Consider the following 21,359-nt stretch of genomic DNA (forward strand, 5'->3'; position numbering starts at 1 on the left):
GGACAACAGAGTGAGGCCCCTGTCCCTACCAAAAAAAAAAAAAGGTAGCCAACTGTGGTGGCACACACTTGTAGTCTCAGTGACTCAGGAGGCTGAGGTGAAAGGATTGCTTAAGCCCAAGAGGTTGAGGCTGTATTGAGCTATGATTGTGTCATTGCATTTCAGCCTGGGTGACAGAATGAGACTCTGTCTCAAATAAAATAAAATAAAATAAAATAAAATAAAATAAAATAAAATAAAAATAAATAAATAAACAAAATATTTCTTTAAAAAATATTTTTCTGGGCTGGGTGTGGTGGTTCATGCCTGTAATTCCAGCACTTTTTGAAGCCAAGGCAGGAGGATCACTTGAGATCAGGAGTTTGAGACCAACCAACATGGCAAAACCCTGTTTCTACTAAAAATGCAAAAAATTAGCTGGGCATGGTGATGGGCGCCTATGATCTCAGCTACCTGGAAGGCTAAGGCAGGAGAATAACTTGAACCCAAGAGGCAGAGGTTGCAGTGAGCCAAAATTGTGCCACTGCACTCCAGCCTGGGTGACAGAGCAAGACTCCATCTCAAAAAAAAAAAAAAAAAAAATTTAGGTGTTATTTTCTCTATAGTTCTCTTTGCTATATAAAATTTTCATATTTATTTAATTATTCAATTTCTAGTGGATATCATAAAGTTACTTTTTAAAAAAAATGCAGTGATTTTTAGTATATTTACAAAGTTAAGCAACTATCACTACAATTACAGAACATTATTATCATCCTCAAAGAAACCCCATACCATTAGCAGTCATTCTCATTTTTTCCCAAACTCCCAGCCTTAGGCAACCACTAATCTATTTTCTCTATTGATGCATTTGCTTATCCTGCACATTTCATATGAATGGAATCTTATGATATGTGGTCTTTTGTGACTTGGCTTCTTGCACTGTTTTCAAGGTTTACCCATGTAGCATGCATCAGCATTTCATTCATTTTTATTGCCAAATAATATTTCATTGTATAGATGTTTTATTTATTTGTTGGGGTTCCAATTTTTCCATGGCCTCACCCAAAGCTTGTTATTGTCTGTCTTTTTTGCTATAGCCATCTTAGTGGCTGTGAAGTGGTATCTCATTGTGGTTTCAGTTTGCATTTTCCTGATGACTAATGATTTTGAGCATCTTTTCATGTGCTTTGTGGCCATTTACATATTTTCTTTGGAGATATGTCTGTTCAGATCCTTTGCCTATCTTTTAAATTGAGTTGTCTTTGTATGATTTGCAAATATTTTCCCATAATATGGGAAAATTTACTTTCTTGATAGTGTCCTTTCATCCATGAAAGTTTTTAATTTTGATAAAGTTCAATTTGATTTTTTTTTTTTTTTTGAGACAAAGTCTCACTCTGTCACCCAGGCTGGAGTGCAGTGGTGCAATCTGGGCTCACTGCAACCTCTGCCTCCTAGGTTCAAATGGTTCTCCTGCCTCAGCTTCCTGAGTAGCTGGGATTACAGGTGCTCACCACCACACCTGGCTAATTTTTGTATTTTTAGTAGAGTCGAAGTTTCACCATGTTGGCCAGGCTGGTCTCGAACTCCTGACCCCAAGTGATCAGCCCACCTCAGCATCGCAAAGTGCTGGCATTAAAGGCGTGAGCCCACTGCGCCTGGCTGTTCAATTTAATTTTAATGAAGTTCAAATCAACATCTCTGGACCAACATCTCTGGGTCATTTTATCTTTTGTCTCCTGTGCTTTTGGTTTCATATTTAAGACACTATGGTTAACCCTAGTCTGGAAGATTTGTACCTATATTTTCTTCTAAGAGTTTTATAGTTTTAGCCCTTACATTTAGATGTATGATCCATTTTGAGTTTATTTCAAGGTATGCTGAGAGGTAGGGAACCAACTTCATTCTTTTGCCTGTGGATACGCAGTTGTCCTTGAACCATTGTTGAAAAGACGTTATCGGCCGGGCGCGGTGGCTCAAGCCTGTAATCCCAGCACTTTGGGAGGCCGAGACGGGCGGATCACGAGGTCAGGAGATCGAGACCATCCTGGCTAACACGGCGAAACCCCGTCTCTACTAAAAATACAAAAAAAAAAACTAGCCGGGCGAGGTGGCGGGCGCCTGTAGTCCCAGCTACTCCAGAGGCTGAGGCAGGAGAATGGCGTAAACCCGGGAGGCGGAGCTTGCAGTGAGCTGAGATCCGGCCACTGCACTCCAGCCCAGGCGACAGAGCCAGACTCCGTCTCAAAAAAAAAAAAAAGAAAAGACGTTATCTTGGCACCCATGTTCAAGATCAGTTGACCATAATTTTAAGGGGTTTATTTTTGTACTAGTCACTTCTTAATCAATGCTTGATGAGAAAAAAACAAAACAAAAACGAGTGTGAGGCCCCACACAGTCCTGTGCTTCACAGCATTTTGCATCTCATAAAATTAGTATTAGTAATTATTTCATGTCTGTATTTCCCACCAGTTGACAAGATCCTTGAGGGCAGGGAAGATGGTGTCTTAGTCATTGCTGGATACACAGTGCCTTGCTTCATGCCCAACACATGGAGGCACTCAGGCAGGCTTTCCTAACTGACTCACTGCTTCCAATCCTAACCCTCTGGCTGTGGGCCACATTAGCCTTTGTCTTCATGAAGTGACTCCCATGACGCCTGGGACCATGATACCTGAGAGGGCTCCAGGACAGTTTTCTTCCTAAATATCAAGGGATAATGGGCACAGCAGGTGTCAGCTCTGGGTGCATGCATTTACAGATATTTCTGGAAAAGAACTGAGGGCTAACCCTGCCACATCAGCCAGGCCTCCCCTGATGAGACGGTCATCAGTGGTGCTCCATAGTCTTTGTGAGAAGACAGAAGCATTTAGAGCTATGTTTCTACCACAAAATTAATTTCATTTATGTCTGCAGAAAATGCCTTACCTGAGCCTTCAGATAAAGGCTCCTTAGTGCTGCACTACTGCACCCACCAGCTCACCAGTGCTGGCAATTTACTCATATTTTTTCATTTAATTAAAAGACCTGTGGAATTGCTGCATTGTAAACTCTTCAGAGTATGCCTCTGAAACAGTTTTTAAAGGGGGAAAAGCTTTTATTTGAAAGTAGAGATGAAAGAATTTGGGTCATACTAGGTTTTAGACATTAACTGTGTGTATCTCAAGCTAATATTTTTATTTTTATAACCAAATTTGGTGACACCACCAAAAAAGGGATGTTTTGACAAACTAAGTCAATGTTGCTTTGAAAACCAAAATAATTGGTGTGTGTTTCAACCTATGTAGCTCCTGACCTTTTGTACATAAGCAACTGATTAAGAATAGTCAAAATTAGCAAGACTACGTTCTTACTTCAAGCAGGTGAAACTATTCAAACTAGGAACTAGTTCTCTTGCTTTTCCTTTTTTTTAAATGTCAGCAAAGAAGGATGTCTTAAAACTTGAAGACCTTATAAATACCTCCAAATGTTCAAGTTCAGTTAATTTGGGTTCTCATAAACAGACATTCTTGACAATTGATACATGCCTTGAGTATCATTGAATCTACTGTGCTATGCCAGGCTTTAAAATGCTTTGCACCACTCTCAGAGTCATTGGGTTTTATGTTTTTAGCTAATCATTGGTTAGTAATAAAGAGGCTGCCCCTCTTGAGGTGGTGACTGAGGCAGTTATGTCTTCTGTATCCTTATGCTTATAAACAGCATCACCTTGAGCCTACAGTAAACATTCTTAAGTAATAACTGAGCAGGTGAGTCCAATATAAATAGCGTTCCTATCACCAGAACCTAGTTCCACAGGTGAAACTTTTTCCTTTTACAGACAAAGAAAAGAAACAGAGATTTGAAATGATTTGTTTTGGGAATTTGAAAGTTGGAAATTGGAAAATAAAATCTAGCTTCTCAAAGCTAGACAGCCTGCCTTTAATTTTTGCTGCACAGTGTTTCTATTCTAAAGTAGGCATACATGAAATGCCAGCACTGGGCTTTGAATTATTCAAATTCCACTTTGCTCATCCTCCCTCGTGCCTACTTGTCCCACTGTGGGTGCGCAGGAAATGCTTGTTAAGTAAGTAGCTCACCACTCTTAATCAGAGACTTGGGAATAAGAGTGTTTAGCATTTAAGTTTAATTAATGTTTTAAACTTTCAGGAGTGCCTCCTTAAACCCATTTTCAGTCTTTCCCATTTCCAACTTGTAATTTGGAGTTGTTTTTGAAAATGTCATTCAAAAGGGTAAATATGTGATAATTAAAGGATGAACTCACCGAAGGAGTGAGTTTGAGCTCTAATCTCTCCCGATCTCCTTGTTCAAAGAACTCACTGGTTACAAGTTCTGCCACCTGAAACATATAAATATTTCAATTCATGGTTATGTGTAGTTTATCACGAGACTCAGAAGTTCTTTCTTGCTTATGTATTTGATGATCCTCATCAACACAGACAATCATTTAAAAAGCTTATGAGGAAATAAGTATATTAACCTTTCATGTTGGAAATCAGTTTCATTCATTTAATCAGGAGAACTTGTGCAATGTAATTTTAGATGCATGCCAACAGGCAATCTCCCACTATACAGCTTCCATATTTGGGATGAGGCAACAGGTTGCCAGCTTCAAAGCAGGAAAAGTTCTTATACAGAAAAGTGAAGCAAATATTCATTTAATAATAATGTGTAATTATTATTATATTATGTAATGATAGTTTAGCCAACTTTTTATTGTTTCTATGTAGAATCTTTATTTTGTTGCATACTTTTATATTAGCCCAGCTTCATCTTGCCACACGAAAACTCCTCAACTCCCTCCCTACCAATGTTTGTATGCACTCTGGGAGGGATAACCCCAGGGCACATCCTCTGCTTCCTACTGTTGCAATCAATCAAGAGGCAGGACTAATGCTAGATTCACTGTTAATAGCAGACTTTTACAGTAGGTCACGGTATAGTTTGAAGAGCGTGACTTGGTCTTCAGGCTGTCTGGATCTACGCACTAAAAGTGTTAATTTATGGTAGGCTCTAGTTGGTACAAGGACAATGGGACGTTTGTTCTAACTTAAACCTTAAACAGAGACTTATATTTTCCTGCTTTTAATCCATTAGCTTGGATGGTCAGCAGCTACTGATTATTGCCAAGCTAAACAGATTTCTTTTTTTTTTCTTTTCCACACCTTCACTTCTCAGGATAGCTTGTGAGAAGCAAATTGATATAACAGATTAAATGTTGAATGGCTATTTTCAACGCTACTATGGTGTGCATCTAGGAAATTTCTGAGATGAACTAGCTGGATTTAAAAAATATTGGAAGAGTAGAATAAATCCCAGACAACTTCATGGCAAGAGGACATGGATACCAAACAAATTTTTCTCTATTCCAGGTTCTTATGAAGATAAGGTTCTTAAATCTGGCAAAGATGAGACAATTTAATTTTGGTCAAGTGCATAGTATCAAGATAACTCTGTTGATCTCTCAAAAGATTTGGTTAGCCACAGATTATAGATAAAACTGAAACACAACACTAAACTCACACACACACACACACACACACACACACACACACACATCTGAGAGTAGCATGTGTGCAGTCACATATAAAGAAATCAAATATCCAGTAACTTCAGATTTCTAATATTTCTATTAAGAAACATGGGCCCTTTTCAAGAATTTAACCACAAAAAAACTAGTTGGAACTGACTGAAAAATCCCCTTCACCCCAATCTCTTGTATATGTGCCTGTTTTCTAGGACTCAATTCACTTGTCTCCTCTCCAGTCTCTCCTGCTACCCTGCATTTCAGCACACGAGGCTTCTCTCTTTTTCTCTGGCCTTCCTTTGAAGAGGAAATGGTCCCCTAAGGGTATGACCTCATTTATTCAGTTCCCAGAACTCTCTCTCAGATTGCTCTAAGCTAGGTCTTTTGCATTAAAGAATGTAAATATGCACATCAGGCACCTCAAGGCGGGAGTCCTGCATAGGTCTGTAGCCCCTGAAAAGAAAAGAAATTAAAACAAAATTCTGTCCTTGCTCTTTCTCAACTAGTTGTTGGTATCTCCCCTGTGCTCCTTTCACAGCTTAACTTGCACAACTGCTTTGTTTGTACTTAAAAACCCAATCAGGAACATTAAGTGGTTCCTGATTGAATTTTTTATTAAAGAAGGAAATTGAGATGCTAATCAGGCCTTGGGGGAATCACTGGGGAAACCCACATGCTTCATCTTGTTTGCAGGAAGGGAAAGTAGAATAGACCGCAGCAGAAAACATTTTGAAAGGGAATTTTAAAAAATCAACATCCAGGAAGTTAGAGAAATATTTTTTAAAGAAAGGCCTATTGTTTTCTCCAAATGTTTCCTAAAATTTTGAAGTGAGCATTAAAAAAAAAAAAATGTTTAACCCATCAATTTGGAGACAAACAAGAATGAGATTGCTAGCTTAGAACTGCAACAAGCTTTCTGATAGAAACATTAGGAAATAGATGGTTTTGTGTCTTATTTCCCTGAACTCTTACGTTTCTGCACTTTTCAACAGAAGCTCACATCCAGAAAATAAAATAATATTTACACTAGTGACTGAGAAGACCACCTACAAGCAGCTATTGGGCCTCCCAAGTTGGCCTAAAATATCAAGGCAGAAATTTTTTTCCTTGCGAGTACTTTGCTCTGTCACTTTCCTGTCCCCTGGGGCTACTGCTCCTTGAGTTCTTGACATGCTTTTCACTGGGGTTTCTGAAGGTGCTGGCACATCATACCTCACCCCATTCCCTTTCTGGTTTTCTCTAGTTTTCTCTCAGTCCTTCTAACTTCCTCACACTCTCCACCTCCTTCCATCCCTATTACAGGAGGCTGCCCGAGTACTACACTTTTCCCCAATACCTGGAAGAGCCTCCTACCTCTTCCCTGCAGTCTACTCACCAACTCTCCCAGAAGGGAGACCTTCCCATATGGGAAAGGGGAGGGGGTAAGATGAACAGTGGGCAGAGATGCGGAAAGAAGCTAGTCAACCACACAAATTCTTCACAATTATCCTGCTTTCTGTGACTTTTTGTAACTTCAAATATGTCACATTGAAATTTAAACCAAAGCACAATTGGTGGAATACTCTATAGGAAAATTGCCTAATCTACATTGGACAGTGTGAGCAAGAAATACGCCTTTATTTGTGTTAAACGACTGAAATTTCAGAATGTTACTGAACCAAGGCCTAGCCTATCCTTGACTAATACAAAAATTGGTACGGAAGTGAGGTGTTGCTATTAAAAGAGAAAAGAAGAGAAAGAGAGAAGACCCTAAAACATGTGTCATCAGCTTGGGGGCCAGGTATCAAGATAATGAGGAGGCTATAAGGATGAGAATCCATGGCAAAATAATTGGTACAATTATAACTAAAAGCTAACAATGTTCTGAATAAACTTACAGTCTTGGGAGATGAGATTAGAAAACAAAATGTTGGTAAAATGTGATGGTTGCCATTGACTGTTTTGCTAGGAATTACAGGAAGTGAGTTTAGAAAAGGAGGAACAGGCTTATAACCAGGAATGAAAGGAAATAGAAACAGTCACAAATTCAGGGACTTGTAGGGATGGAAGACAAAATTACTTCTCAATTCCAAACTGTGAAAATGAAAATTGTGATACACTTTGACGAAGTTTAAGACTCAGCTTTGTAACAAGAATCAAATCAAAGGTACTGCCAACATACCTAGGGTTACATTCTGAAGGAATTAGGTAGTTTGCAGCATATCCTTTTAACTGGACAAAAATGGCACAATGAAATGATTTACCTATACGGTTCTCTCACTGAAGGCTGTTAGGCCCAAGGCAGGGAATTAAGTCAGAAATAAATAAATATATTTGCCATATTTCTTTATTCCTAAATGTAAAGAAACAAATAAATACAGAAAATCTGGGATGTTTATATGGAATGTGGATGTGGTTATGGGCAAATGGAAAGGACTAGAATCAAAGACATAAAAAGCTGACTAAACGTACAAGAGAGTTTTAGTGCTAAAGAAACCCTAAGCCCATGATTACACAAAACAGGTGTTGGAACTTCAACCTTCTTTAGGTGAGAAGAAGGCAGTTTGACCTCCAGATAAAGCTAAGAAGGGTGATGGGAAAGGAATAATTTCCCGGGGAGGATTGAAAGGTCGAGGGAAAAAGGAACTGGAGAGCATCTCCCAGAGAATCAGGGTCCCCTGCATGGTAGGGCACCCTCACAGTGAGTACCCAGCGGGATTCTGGAGTTGCCATGGACCACTCACCACTCCACATTGCGATGAATATCACTCATCTCTTCCCTTTCTGAATGGGAGTGTTATAATGGATATTTTGTCTTTTCGGTGTATGTTGATGCTGTATTTTGGATGTGTGTAGGTCTTTAATCTGCATCTAGATCTGTTGTAGAGACTAGCATGTATCACCCAGAGATCCTGGACTTAAGAGCTTGATGCCATGACTGATGGGACATTTGGGTTATCTTTCTTGGAGGAAGGATGGGTATATTTTGTCTGCTGGAGGGAGAATGAATCACAGTTTTGGTGATGAGAAGGGCAAACTCTGGTAGTCACACGCTCACTATTTTCTGGCTTTCTCCTTTTTGAGTAAATAGAAGGATGGTACTTCCTGGTTGGGTGGGGTCATGTGACAAGTTCTGGCTGATTAATTGTTGCGGGGAGCATTTAATTGCCAGTGCAAGACCTTCCAGGGCCTCTATCAGAGTGATCTAGGTAGTGGCTGTTCCTTCAGCCCCAATACAGAATAAGGACAAAGTGGCACCTGCCAACCTTAGGTGCCCATGTTCGTGAGCAATTTGTTGTTTAAAGCCACTGAGATTTTGGGTAAAATGGTAACATAGCCTATTCTGTGGATACACTTGCATCATTTAAAAATGCTGACTGATGCATCCTGTGAAGGAAACCATAAAACACTGCTAAGAATGAAAGCTTTGGAGCCTAACCTGCTAGAATCTATACCTAGCTCCACCACCTACAAGCTGTATAAACTCAGGCTGCTTATCCTTTCTAAGTCTCATTTTTCCCATTTGTGAAATGGGGATAATAACTATATTAGTTTCCTAAGGCTGCTGTAAATGACCACAAAGTTAGTGGCCAAAATGACAGGAGTGTATTCACTCATAGTTCTGGAGGCCAGGAGTTCTACATCAGTTCACCGGGCAGAAATTGAGATGTCAGCAGGGATGTGCTTCCTCTGGAGGCTCTTGGAGAGAATCCGTTCCTTGCCTCTTCCAGTTTTCCTTTGCTCATGGCTGCATCACTGCAATCTCTGCCTTGTTTTCACATTGCCTTCTCTTCTGAGTGTGTAATTTTCCCCTGCTCCCTCTTATAAGGACACTTGTTATTGGATTTAGGGCACACCTGGATAATCCAAGATCAGTCTGCAGTTGAGATTCTTAATCATATTTGCAAGGATACTCTTTATTTTGAAGGTAATGTTTACAGGTTCCAGGGATTAGGACCTGATACCTTTGGGTGGCCATTATTCAGCTGAGTACAATTTTAAGGATTAAATGAGATAATATACATAAAACAATCAATAAATATTAGTTATTTATTGATATGGAAATGTATCTTATTTTCCTTAAAATGTCAAGTCTTTAGATGCCAAGTTACTGTTTTCGACCCCACACAGTAGGTGCATAATAAAACGTACATAATGATTAACCTCTAAATACTATCAGCAATCCACAATCTTAAGTTGGGTAGTTACTTAAATTGAAAACTGTTCTTATAGAACTAATGCTTTGTGGCAGAGAAATCAGATAGGTGGTAAAAGCATGGTTTGTTTTTCTGCAAATTAAATTGGATACTGCATATTTTGACCACAGAGCTTTCTGATATCTAAATAATATTTAAAAAGAAAAATAGAATTTCCTTTTTGCCTCCTTTTATTTTCAGATATAAAAAAACAAGACCTTGTGCTAAGACATGGTTATCTTGCCAAAAATCCTAGCTTTGAAACTCTTGCCTTAATGGTCAATGTATTATTCAGATTTAGCACATGAAAAATATCTTACAGAGTCGGAAATATTATTGCTTAGTGAAAGCATGATAAAAAAAAAAAAAGGCTGTGCAGTAAACTATGTCGTGCCTAAGCCTCCTGCTATTTTTTACACCATGTTAATACTGATGCAAATTGACTAGGGTTTCAGTGCCTGGTAGTCTGGGCTCTGGGAATATTGTGTCCCCCTTACCCCCCCAGTCCCTCCTCTGCTGAGCCCTGCCATTAATCACCACTTGCCTGTCTTGAGATCTCCCACGGTTTGGTCACGGCTCCAAGGTCACAGGCTGTCATTAACATTGATCTGAAAAACAGAACCAAACAAAACAGCCTGAATAATCTTTTGTTCCATTCCTAAACAAACCCATCCTAGATACATAAATAAATAAAATAAAATGGAAACGAGGCCAGCTCATATCTTCCTTTCTTCAACAAGGGGCAGCACTGTTTATAGTCCCTGTGTTCAGCATCTCCATCATGTGGCCACGCTGCTTAGGAAGACAAAGCTCTCACACATCCTCCGGTGGCCCTTTTGTTTTGTCTGTAGCAAATCAAGGAAAGCAAAGCACTACTTTCTCTACACCTGAGCTAAGCAAGCTCTGCTTAAAATAATTTATAATGGACAATGTTGTTCTTTTTTTTAAACTATAAGCAAGAGAATCAGTATATAACACTATATACATGGCTGATGAAACTACTTACCAACTTATCATTGAATGATGGGAACGAAAGAAAACCCACACCGAAGAGGCAAAGCACATGCCACATAAGGGGCTCCTTCATTTTCATCTGCTCTATAGAGCTAAGATTTATGGGCAAGAGCCATATCGTTTCACTCCAGTTTACTACCTGGCTCCAACCATGGTTTACAAGCATTATGAAGAAGAAACATACTCCGCTCCAGCTTTCATTAATTTGGGCACATAAGAAAGCACAGGAATGGTCTGAATCAGAGTTCTGAGGGGCAGGGTTAACTATAATTCACACTGAACCATGGAAACACGGGGAACAATTCAAACTGTAGATAGCTCTGTTGCTTATATATAATTTAATGTGGTGGGAGGAGGAAAAATAAGGCACACTGTGTCCCAAATCTACTTTGTTGGTGCTGAAAACCAGCAGAATGTGATGAAAAGTAACATAGGATTTGAGCTGGGGAACCACATCTTGGCTAACTGCTTTTGGAAGAAAGGGGTATGCAGCCAAAGGTCAGAGGGCTGTCCTGATGTCGGGTGTTAACATTTCATACCCTGCCAGATCTAATGCCTTGGAAACATGTCTGCTGCCCAGATGGCAGAGCATGCTTAAATGGCAGGGGGATCCCCCACAGGAAACCCCTCCAGGGAACAAGGCAGAGTCACACATAACAATAGGTCATTCAAGTCACAACCAGGCGGCACCAGCATCAGCAGCCCTCTCGACCCAAGCAGCACTGATGAAACCTCTAATTCCAAACATCCCTGTGTTAAGCACTACGCAAAGGGAGACACATCAGCCTATTCATTTTTGACCTCCTGTATCGGGCATTTCTACACAGCTTACTGTGTGTCTGCCTCTGTACTAAGTGCTTTACTAACCAACTGCTAACTAAACTACTAACTAAATGAATTGTCATCACCACCCCAGAGGTAGTTGCTATTATCCTTATTTTACAGATAAGTAAACAGAAGCACGCAGAGATTAAGTCATTTTACCTTCCCAAGGTGAGTAAAGGATTCAGGATTCTGTGCCTAAAACAAAGCTACCAGATGCCCTCTTGCTACACATGGATGCTGTCAGTACTGGAGGGGGACAAGACTGGCTAAAGCATTGGATTTCTCAGCATCTCTCCTGCACAGCAAATAATCTCTGTGAAGTTGCCTATTTGTATCATAATGTGGATAATTACTTAGGTTCTGTTCAATTGATAATTTGAAACTCACTCCTCAAATGCATATCAGTTGATCAACAAGTTTATTGAATATCTGCTAGGTGCTCAGATGATAATTCTAATAGCTACCACTTATTGGGAAGCCTCCACAGGGTGATTGACTCAGTCTCTATATGTGGTAGCAATACTATTATCTCTTATTTACAGATAAAAAAAATAAGGTTCAGAAAGGTTAGGTAACTTGCCCACGGTTGTACAGTTAGGAAGTGTCAAAGCTAGGATTGGAATCCTTTGTCTGACAGAAGAATCTCTACTTCAATGAATACAGGGGAGCAGGAAGTCCACACAGAGAAGGGATACAGGAGAGGCTGAGAGGTAGGACGGGTGGAGTGGCTGCAACCTTTGTCCATCTGGCACTGGAGAGTCAGCTAAGGCTGGGGACTCACAAGGGTGTGAGTAGACCCCTGGATAGACCTTTAGGGAGGAAACTTTAGGTGTTGGATGTGAAGATGGTTTGAAGAAGGGGAGGGTGAAAGGAGGGAGACTCATTGGAGACATAAATTGACAAAAGCCTAAAACAAGGAAGGGAGAGTGGGAAGGAAGATTGCAGGAGATACAGGGATGGAAGATTGCAAAGGAAGAACTGAAGAGAACAAATGAGCAGTTCTATCTTATTTTTTAGATTAAGGCTCTTCAAGAAGTGAAAGATCTTTTTGAGAGTAAGAGACCAGGGAGAGAGTTTCTACCAACTATTTTAGACTGAGGTCCCTATAATTCTAGTTCAGTTTACAGTGAGTTAACATACCTCTCCTCTATATGCCAAAATTATTTCAATAATCATCTTGTGACAATCATTATCTTCTTGATTTGTTCTGTAGTTGTAAAACAATTTAAAAGGAACACATTTTAATGTTAAAGATGTATTCAAATTGAGTAAAAAGATTTTGTGTACAGACTGAAATTTGTACTTGCCAAACAAAAATACGACACTTTGCAGTTTGCACTTCCTTTCACTGTTTTAAATTTTAAACATGAATAAAACCCATGAATGATCACATAAAATGACAGAATGAAAGTATCTCAAGTTATGTGTCTTCATATTTACCATCACTGTGCTATCGTTGTTTATTCTGAATATAGTCTTTAAAAGCAGGAATATAGTTCTGCAAGGTTGGAAACACAAACGACAGCCAGAGAGTTTGAGAGGTTCTGAACAGTTAGGAACTTACTATTGAAAGTGTGTAGCTGCATCCACCTACGTCAGGAGCCAGCTGTATGCCTGGGCATTCTTAGAATTAACTTACGTTACGTGTGCAAATAAAGGATAAATAATAAATGTGCTGATTTGAAGCTTTCATATCAATTATTTTTTATCTTAACAGTAACCTCAGCAATTGTTTTGAATTTAAACCAACAAAAGACATTTCTTAGGAGGTATATCTCACCATTGACTATTTAGAATTGCTGACACATGGTGCTAATAAAAAGCAGACCGACTTTTAGTTGGTTTTATTACTGTTTTAAAATTCTCTACAGGTGGTGCTCCCTTAGAGCACCACCCTTGGTGCAAGGTGGTCAGAGCGTAACCATGAAATGGGGGAGGGAGGGCAGATGAAGGGAGAGGGGAGAACCCGGAGCACCTCCATTTTATGTACCGTGCTTCCAAATAAGATATTTCTTCCACACGGGGTTCCTTGTCAAAAAAGTTTGAAAATCTCTGTAGGAAAATATCTAGGTAGAGAAACTGAATGAGAACTGGCATTTCAGGAAAAGAACTCAGAAGAGAGGCTAAGCCCAAGAAAAGGGCTGGGAGTCATTTGAGAAGAGATAGTAGTGACACTAGAAGGATGCTGAGGAAAAAGAGAAGAGAATAAAAAATACATCCCTGGGGGACAATTCTGTTTAGGGCTAGAAAAAGACTAAGAAGGAAAGAGTCAGAAAGAAAGAGAATCCAGAAGCATATATAGCATTGCAGAATCCAAGGCTGGAGAGGGTTTTAAGAAAAGAGAGGCCAACTCAATTAGGGGCTATAAAGAGATCAGGAAGCTGAAGAGAACAAAGATTGCAGCATTTAATACTTGGAAGGTGACTGTGGTTCAACAGAAGCAGAAATCACATAGTACAGACTTAATTCCTCAGTAAGGAATGGGTAAATATTCTGTGTTATATCTGTATTTTGGAATACTGTGCAATGATAAAAGACGATGAGGTAAAAACATGTTAAGAATTCCAAACCATGTAGTTGAGTGGAAAACCAGGTTCACATTGGTATATAAATATACAATTTATGTTATAATAGACAATCAAAATACACACTAAACAGTATTTTTCCTAAGGGTACATATGTATGTAAGTGCTTTGGAAGTGGTCTGGAAAAACACAATACACTAATAACAAAATACAGCTGTGCAACCGGTATGGGAACTGGGGGTTGAGCGCAAAGGAGATCTGGGGGCTTATTAGCAATGTTTTGATTTGTTACAGAAAATATATATTCATATAATTACTTATGGAATTAAAAATTATACAAAAAGAAAGAAATTGCCTTGCAAGAAATTAGGAAGTGTGGAGTGAAGTGTGGGAGTGAAGGGAAGGAGAAAACTATGATGGGACCTGGCAAAAGGCAGACTGTAGGGATGACTTTTTGACTGGGGAGGCAGAAGTGTGTTTTTAGGTCTAGAAATGTCATGATGAATAAAATAGATTTTGAAAATGGAAGCCAAAGGAGCATGATTGATAGAGCCAGGTTGCAGTGAGGGGTGGAGGGTGCGGAGGTGGAGGGAATAGAATTAGGGCACCAGTGGAGGGGCTGGTCTTGAAGATGAAAAATGAAGAAAAAGGTCTGTAAAGATAATACAGAGGAATATTAAAGTATAGAGGAAAAAAACTAGAGCCCTCTGGGGAGAGGGCTGCAGGAAGGTGATATGAGGACAGCTACAGAGGGTGGGGCAGGCAGTGGCCTGTGTTCAGAAGACGGTGCTAGAGATTTTATATAGCAGATATGGCAGGACTATGTCAAGGTTTCCGCTTGGGGTAATCCAGTAGTTGCCTGGTTGTGGAGCAGACCCAGTGTGCCCTAACCCTGGCCTCACAAGCTCTCTCAGCAAAACTTAGCAATGTTAGAACAGGAATAAGACAGCAGGAGGTCTGGGGTGGGTGAGGTGGAGAGAGTGGAAGAATGGGGTATGAGAGAAAGAGGAAGGGTGCCCAATCTCTGGAGTGGCTGCAAGAGAGGTTAAATTCTGCCCCATAAACATAGTGTGTTGCTACTGTCCTTTCTAAACAACTTGGAAGATGTCCCAGGCAAAGGCTAGAACAGACTTCTTCTCTCCACCTCCAATGTTGTTCTGATTGGTTTTCTATCCGCAATGCCTATTGTCTCTAAAGAAAAGCAAAAGTTACTCCCCACTTCCTTTGTGCTATGTAACTCTGATTTCTAGGGTACGAAAATCCCTTCTCCACCCAACTTGCACCCCAGCTTCCCCAGAAAACAGAAGAAATCATGGCTTGCCAAAACTGAACTAATTTGAACTTCATTTTCTAAATTTCATGGCAGATTTTTTGGAGAAGAGACAAAAATATAATACATTATAAGATGAAAAGACATTCTCAATAATTTCTCTAGTTATCCAACTGATCTCTGAATATTTTGAATGTAAGCTAAGATTTGTTACTTTAAAAATCACTTCTATGCTGTTAGCACTGTCAGAAAAGCATGGCTAAATGTCCAAATAATGAAGAAACACATAAACAAGAGCTTTTTCTTACCGAAATACATCACGATGGTTTTTGATGTTCCAATCGTATTCTCCTTTACTGACAAGTTCAAAGAATTCAGTTCTCCTCCTGCAGGAAAATCAAATGAAGAAAGAAAGAAAAAAAAACTGGAATGAGATTTCCCAGTCTGTGGGGTGACATAAATACATTTATGGGAAAAACATAAGACCACCTGAACCGAGTAACTTAATATTTGAAATCATGAGGCTAAAGCACTATCAGAATAAATCACTTTCTAAAAAATGTTGAGGCTTCAAGGAAAAGCCACAATCATTTCTGAATGTATTTACAACAGAGGAGATTATAGAGCCATAAAACAGAAAACAATGTGGTGCGGCATTTAGGATTATGTGCTCTGAAGCCCTTGTGACACTTACTGAAAGTCAGAGAAGGGAGGCAAGGACAAATAAAAAGTGGGAACAACTCTAGAATGTTCTTTTATCATCCAACAAAGAATTGAGCTATATGATGATCCAAGATAAGATAAACTCCCTGGTAGTAAATTCAAGATAAATATATTTTTTTCCAGGTTAGAAAATAACTATTTCACCATTTCAGTGCTTAAACGCATAGACTATGAAGTCTGTAACCATGTTTAAACACTCCCTCAGCAACTCACTTGCTGCACAATTTTGGAAAGTTAATTAAACCCTCTAAGTCTCAATTTCCTAATCTCTAACACGGGGGTTTTAGTTGCTAACTCACAGAGTTACTGTGAGGATTAGATGAATGACATGTGGAAAGCATGTAGCATAGTGTCTGAACATTTTAAGTGCTTGACACTGTAAACCGAAAATAAAATTCTAAGCCCCCAACCAAATAAATGGACTTCTCCTCTTGGCTAAGGGCATTCCTAAATTAACCTGAAACTCTAGTTCAGGCCCTGATGGGAAGTGGGAGTTGGACATGCCTCATTATTCCTTCCTCCCTTTTGCAATTCAGATACAGCTGACCAGCATTAACATTAAAACAGAGACCTTAAGACTGACAAAGCAGACTCTTTATAGCAATAAGATACCAACATGACAGATAACAGGCCATAAAAGAAATCAAAGTATTTTATCCCAGAATAGATTTATTTGACATATTTTGAAATGGCCTTACAAAGCTGTCTCTTGTGGAGAAAATCTACATTCTGTAGAGAATCCCCTTCCCTTTCCAGGTCTTTTTCCTAATCCAGAAGAGAATTAAGTAAGAGCACCTTTTAAAGTCTGATAAGAAACGTTTACAATTTATTCTCTTTGAAGGCTGCTACCTGGAGGCTTCATCTGCATAACAAAAACATTTGTCTCCACAACCCCTTATCTTAACCCAGACACTCCCTTCTATTGATACCAGGTCTTTAGATAAACCCTTTCAACTAACTGCCCATCAGGAAATCTTTGAATCCACCTAGGACCTGAAAGCCACTCCCTCCTAAAAGTTGTTCTGCCTTTCCTGACTGAACCAACATACATCATACATGTACTGATTGATGTCTTATGTCTTCCTAAAACATATAAAACCAAGCTGTAGTCCAACCACCTTGGGCATATGTTCTCAGGACTTCCTGAGTCTATGTCACGGGTATGTCCTTAACCTTGGCAAAATAAACTTCTAAATTGATTGAGACCTGTCACAGACACTTTTTGGTTTATAACTCACACATACAGCCATGGAAATTCATTTGGAGATGTATAGATATGGAAAAGACAAGAAAAGAATATTTTAGTTAGATGATTTTCATTTTTAGTGAGAAAAGGAAAAAAAGAGGATATCACCATTTTAATTTAAGAATCACTTCCCAAGTTTTCATCCTCTTGGCACTTGCTAATGAGAGGATATTTAAAAGATCCTAACACACCATTTCCCAAAGTGCATCTCTCAAAATGCTAATCTTAAGAGGTGCTCCATGTGAAGACGTTCCTGGCCAAGTAGGTTTGAGAAATGCTGCCCTTACTTAATATACCTCTCTTGGAGACCCCATCCATTTTAACCTTTGAAGTCTCTGAGAAATATGGAGGAGAAAAGCCTGTTTAACCTCATTTCACCCCAAAATTCCACATAGTACTGATGTTTCAAAAACTACACTTCGGAAAATACCACCGTGACATATAATTTATGGTAGAAATCAGACTAGGATCTCAGAAACTTAGTGCTGACCTGCTGTACTGGAGGACAAAGGACAAGAGGTTGAGAACAACTGGCTCCACTGTGTCTTGTCTGGGGTGCTCATCACCAACTGACCAACTGTGTGGATTTCTTGCCAATGGGTCAGACTAACTACTAAAATTACTTGAAAGGAGACAGGTCAGGAAGACAAATGTATAGCTCACTTCTGTATTAGAGACACAAAGACAGGTCCTGGATCTATCCTTTCAAGATGATGCAGGTCAAGGCCATACTAGGCCATACTACATACAGCATGGAAGAATCTCCAAGACAACCTTACAGCAGCTGGCGAGATGGCATAGCCCAATTACATAGAAGGGCTCAGGAATGCCTTCTGCTTTGGGTGGGCAAGTGTATACATTTCTTTTCTTCATATAACTTTCTTATCTTCTTCACTTGACCCATTCCATTCTTCATGACCAATGGTCGTGCCTTTTTCATATTACTGAGACAGCCAAGTAAAAAGGGCTCCCTGGACAATCTCCAACTGGCCTGTGCACTGGGAGGATGGGTGAGGCCTCAGGAAGTTTGTGCTGTTTGCAGTAGGGAGGAGCCTGGCCCCTTCTGTTCCCACGTGGGAACCTGGGATTCAATCTGTGAGATGGGGGCCTGTTAACAGGAACCTTTTTGCTTTGCTGAGAGTCTTTTTCCTTTTTGCCCAATAAATTCCATAACCTCTCACTCTTCAAAGTATCTGCTTGCCTAATCTTTCCTGGTCGTGTGACAAGAACCCAGTTTTTTCTACAACATTACCATCACTGACTGTGAAGTGAAATAGAAAGGGAAGTGGTGGAGTGGAAAGAGCCCAGGTTTGGACCTGCACTGACCTGGGCTTAATGCTGACTGTATCTTATTAGCTGTGTGATCTTGGGTGAGTGACTTCACATTGCTGAGCCTCAGTTTCCAGCTTTGTAATGAGAAATTGAGATAAGGTGCACTAAACATTTGGCCCTGTTAGATCCTCAATACCTGAAGCTATGGTTAATTTGTAAACAATATTAATACTATTACTGCCAACAATAATACAGTGGACTAACTGGACTAATGGAGATCTAACAGTTTGCCCACTTTTCTCCTCTCACTACATAGAAATTCATCTTTTTTTCAAATTATTATGAAGTCCAACAAGTATTTATTGAACATCTACTCTGTACCAAGTCTTTATTAGGCTTTACGGTCACAAGATAATTGGGGGTTACTTTCAAATGTCTCTGAGTTTAGCCAGAGCTACCAACAAATAAATAGATAATTCCCTCTTTAAATGTAATATTAATGAGATAATAATACTGGGACTAGAGTGAGCTGAGAGAGGCACTCGCTTGGGGCACAAAATTGAAGTGGGTGCCAAAAAACTTACTTATCAAGATAAATATTTTAATGCGATATTTAACAAAATAAAAATAAATGCAAAAAATCCATAATGAACACAACAACAAAATTCCAAATAAAGACAAGATCTGAACTTGTACTTGAACCACTCACCTCACTTGCTTCACCCTAGTTCCAGCCCTGATGAGGATGATACTCACTGGGTCTTACCGTGTTCCTGGCAGACTTGCTGGGGTCTGGCACTCACCACTCACATGACTGATCTTGAGTAGGTTACTTAACCTTGCTGGGCCTCCGTTTTCTTATTAGTAAAAGAGTTATAGTAATGGGATCTACGTTGTAGGGTTGGTGGGAGGACCATATGAAATGATTTATGTAAAACACTTTAGCAGATTGCCTGGCAAAATTAGGTTATCAGTAAGGACTCGTTACTGTGATTAAGGTCAGAAGGGTGAGTACCTGGCTCAAAGTTTCACAGATGGTGAGTGGCAGAGCTGGGATACAAACACAATAGGTTAAAATAACAGCTGCCCCAAGCAGCTAAGATACATTCAGGGTGTCCTTGGAGCACAGAGGAAGGCACTTCGCTTGGCTGGGAGGATCCTGGAGGATTGTGAAAGACTTCCTGAAAGCTTGTCAGCCATCATCCTTGTCATCACATGCTCCTGGGTGGCCATTTCAATTCTATGAGTTATTCCAAGAAATTGCTAGAATGCAAGCTTCATGAGGACAAAGGCTTGGCCCACTTTTGTTCACTTCTGCCCCTCAATACCTACAACAATGCCTGACATGTAATAGAAGCTCAATAAATATTTGTTGAATTGACGAAAGAATGAGAATGATTATCTCAGAAAGCTAATCATTAAACAAACAAACTCTTTAAACACTGGTTTCACCTAGATCCTAATTTTTCTAGGGGCTTCCAGTTGCCATTTGGAGAGATTGAAGTAAGTAAACAACACAAAATCTATTCAAGAAAAGCCCTGTCAGATTCTTGCAGAGTAGATTCTAACTTGAACCAAATGGGCAACATAACAAGCTGTAGGAAGTAAGAACACCATTTCCATCCAATATCTGACTCCCTTCCACTAACTATTGTTGTATCTGCCCACAGTATGTTCACTATAGGGAACATAACATCTTTGATGCAGAGTGAAAACATGTTCCCTGGGTGCCTAACTCATTGCAGAAAACAAATTCCTTTCTTTCTTTTTTTTTGAGATGGAGTTTCGCTCTTGTTGCCCAGGCTGGAGTGCAGTGTCGTGATCTTGGCTCACTGGTTCTGAGGCGCGATCTGCCTCCCAGGTTCAAGTGATTCTCCTGCCTCAGCCTCCCGAGTAGCTGGGATTACAGGCATACACCACCAGGCCTGGCTAATGTTATATTTTTAGTAGAGATGGGGTTTCTCCATGTTGGTCAGGCCGGTCTCGAACTTCCAACCTCAGGTCATCTGCCCACCTCAGCTTCCCAAAGTGCTGGGATTCCAAGTGTGAGTCATCATGCCCAGCCCAAATTCCTTTCTTTAAAAAATACAAATCTGTGATATGACAATCAAACAGCATCATGAGAATAAATTCCCCAATGATAGAAATTTTAACAGCTAGAGTTGCTGGTGTGAAAGTCTTAACAGAATCAAAATCAGTCATAGACTTCACATCACATTAGCAACGCTAGGACAAAAGGAAACATCCACTATTCCTCGGGGACAGTGAGAGGAGCCTTTTTGTCAGATATATCAAAACGTAGCATACTAATTTGATTCTTCACAGACAAAAGGATGGCTGCTTCATGATAGGTTCTGTTTACTCTGTTGTCCCAAGGTTTGATTATGTTCTTAGGAGATAATAGGAATCTTTCTGGATAATAGGAATCATGAGGAACTGATCAGCTTGTATACTTTGTCAAGAAAAACATGAGAGGCCAGGCATAGTGGCTCATGCCTGTAATCCCAGCACTTTGGAGGGCCAAGGTAGGAGGATTGCTTGATCCCAGTAGTTTGCTCTTTACTCTGTTCAATCTATATACTCTGTTTAATAAACCTTAGAAACAAGGTGGGATTCCATCTCTACACAAAATACGAAAATTAGCCATGTTTGGTGGCACGCGCCTGTAGTCTCAGCTACTAGGGAGACTGAGGTGGGAGGATGAATTGGGCCTGAGAAGTCAAGGCTGCAGTGAGCTGTGATCATGCCACTGCACTCCAGCCTGGGCAAGAGAGTGAGACTCTGTTTCAAAAAAAAAAAA

General features: G+C 39.8%; 1 protein-coding gene and 1 long non-coding RNA gene across 5 annotated transcripts in view; one reads left to right on the forward strand and one right to left on the reverse strand.

The window, feature by feature from the left end:
- The window catches only part of PDE11A (phosphodiesterase 11A), a 514,093-nt gene that overhangs the window by 38,163 nt on the left and 454,571 nt on the right, over positions 1-21,359 (reverse strand). For all 4 annotated transcript variants that reach the window (XM_023212325.2, XM_026454253.1, XM_023212327.2 and 1 more), the window contains 3 exons: positions 15,627-15,704; positions 10,229-10,292; positions 4,247-4,321 (listed from right to left, as the gene is read on the reverse strand). In XM_023212325.2, the coding sequence (XP_023068093.1) occupies positions 4,247-4,321; positions 10,229-10,292; positions 15,627-15,704 (217 nt within the window). The remainder of the gene's footprint in view (positions 1-4,246; positions 4,322-10,228; positions 10,293-15,626; positions 15,705-21,359) is intronic.
- LOC111542772 overlaps positions 8,085-21,359 on the forward strand; it is a 55,762-nt gene continuing 42,487 nt past the window's right edge. Inside the window, exon 1 of the long non-coding RNA XR_002731655.1 lies at positions 8,085-8,189. This is a non-coding gene — a long non-coding RNA (uncharacterized LOC111542772). The remainder of the gene's footprint in view (positions 8,190-21,359) is intronic.

Source organism: Piliocolobus tephrosceles, chromosome 11 (genome assembly GCF_002776525.5).
Source record: "Piliocolobus tephrosceles isolate RC106 chromosome 11, ASM277652v3, whole genome shotgun sequence".
Classification (NCBI taxonomy): domain Eukaryota; kingdom Metazoa; phylum Chordata; class Mammalia; order Primates; family Cercopithecidae; genus Piliocolobus; species Piliocolobus tephrosceles.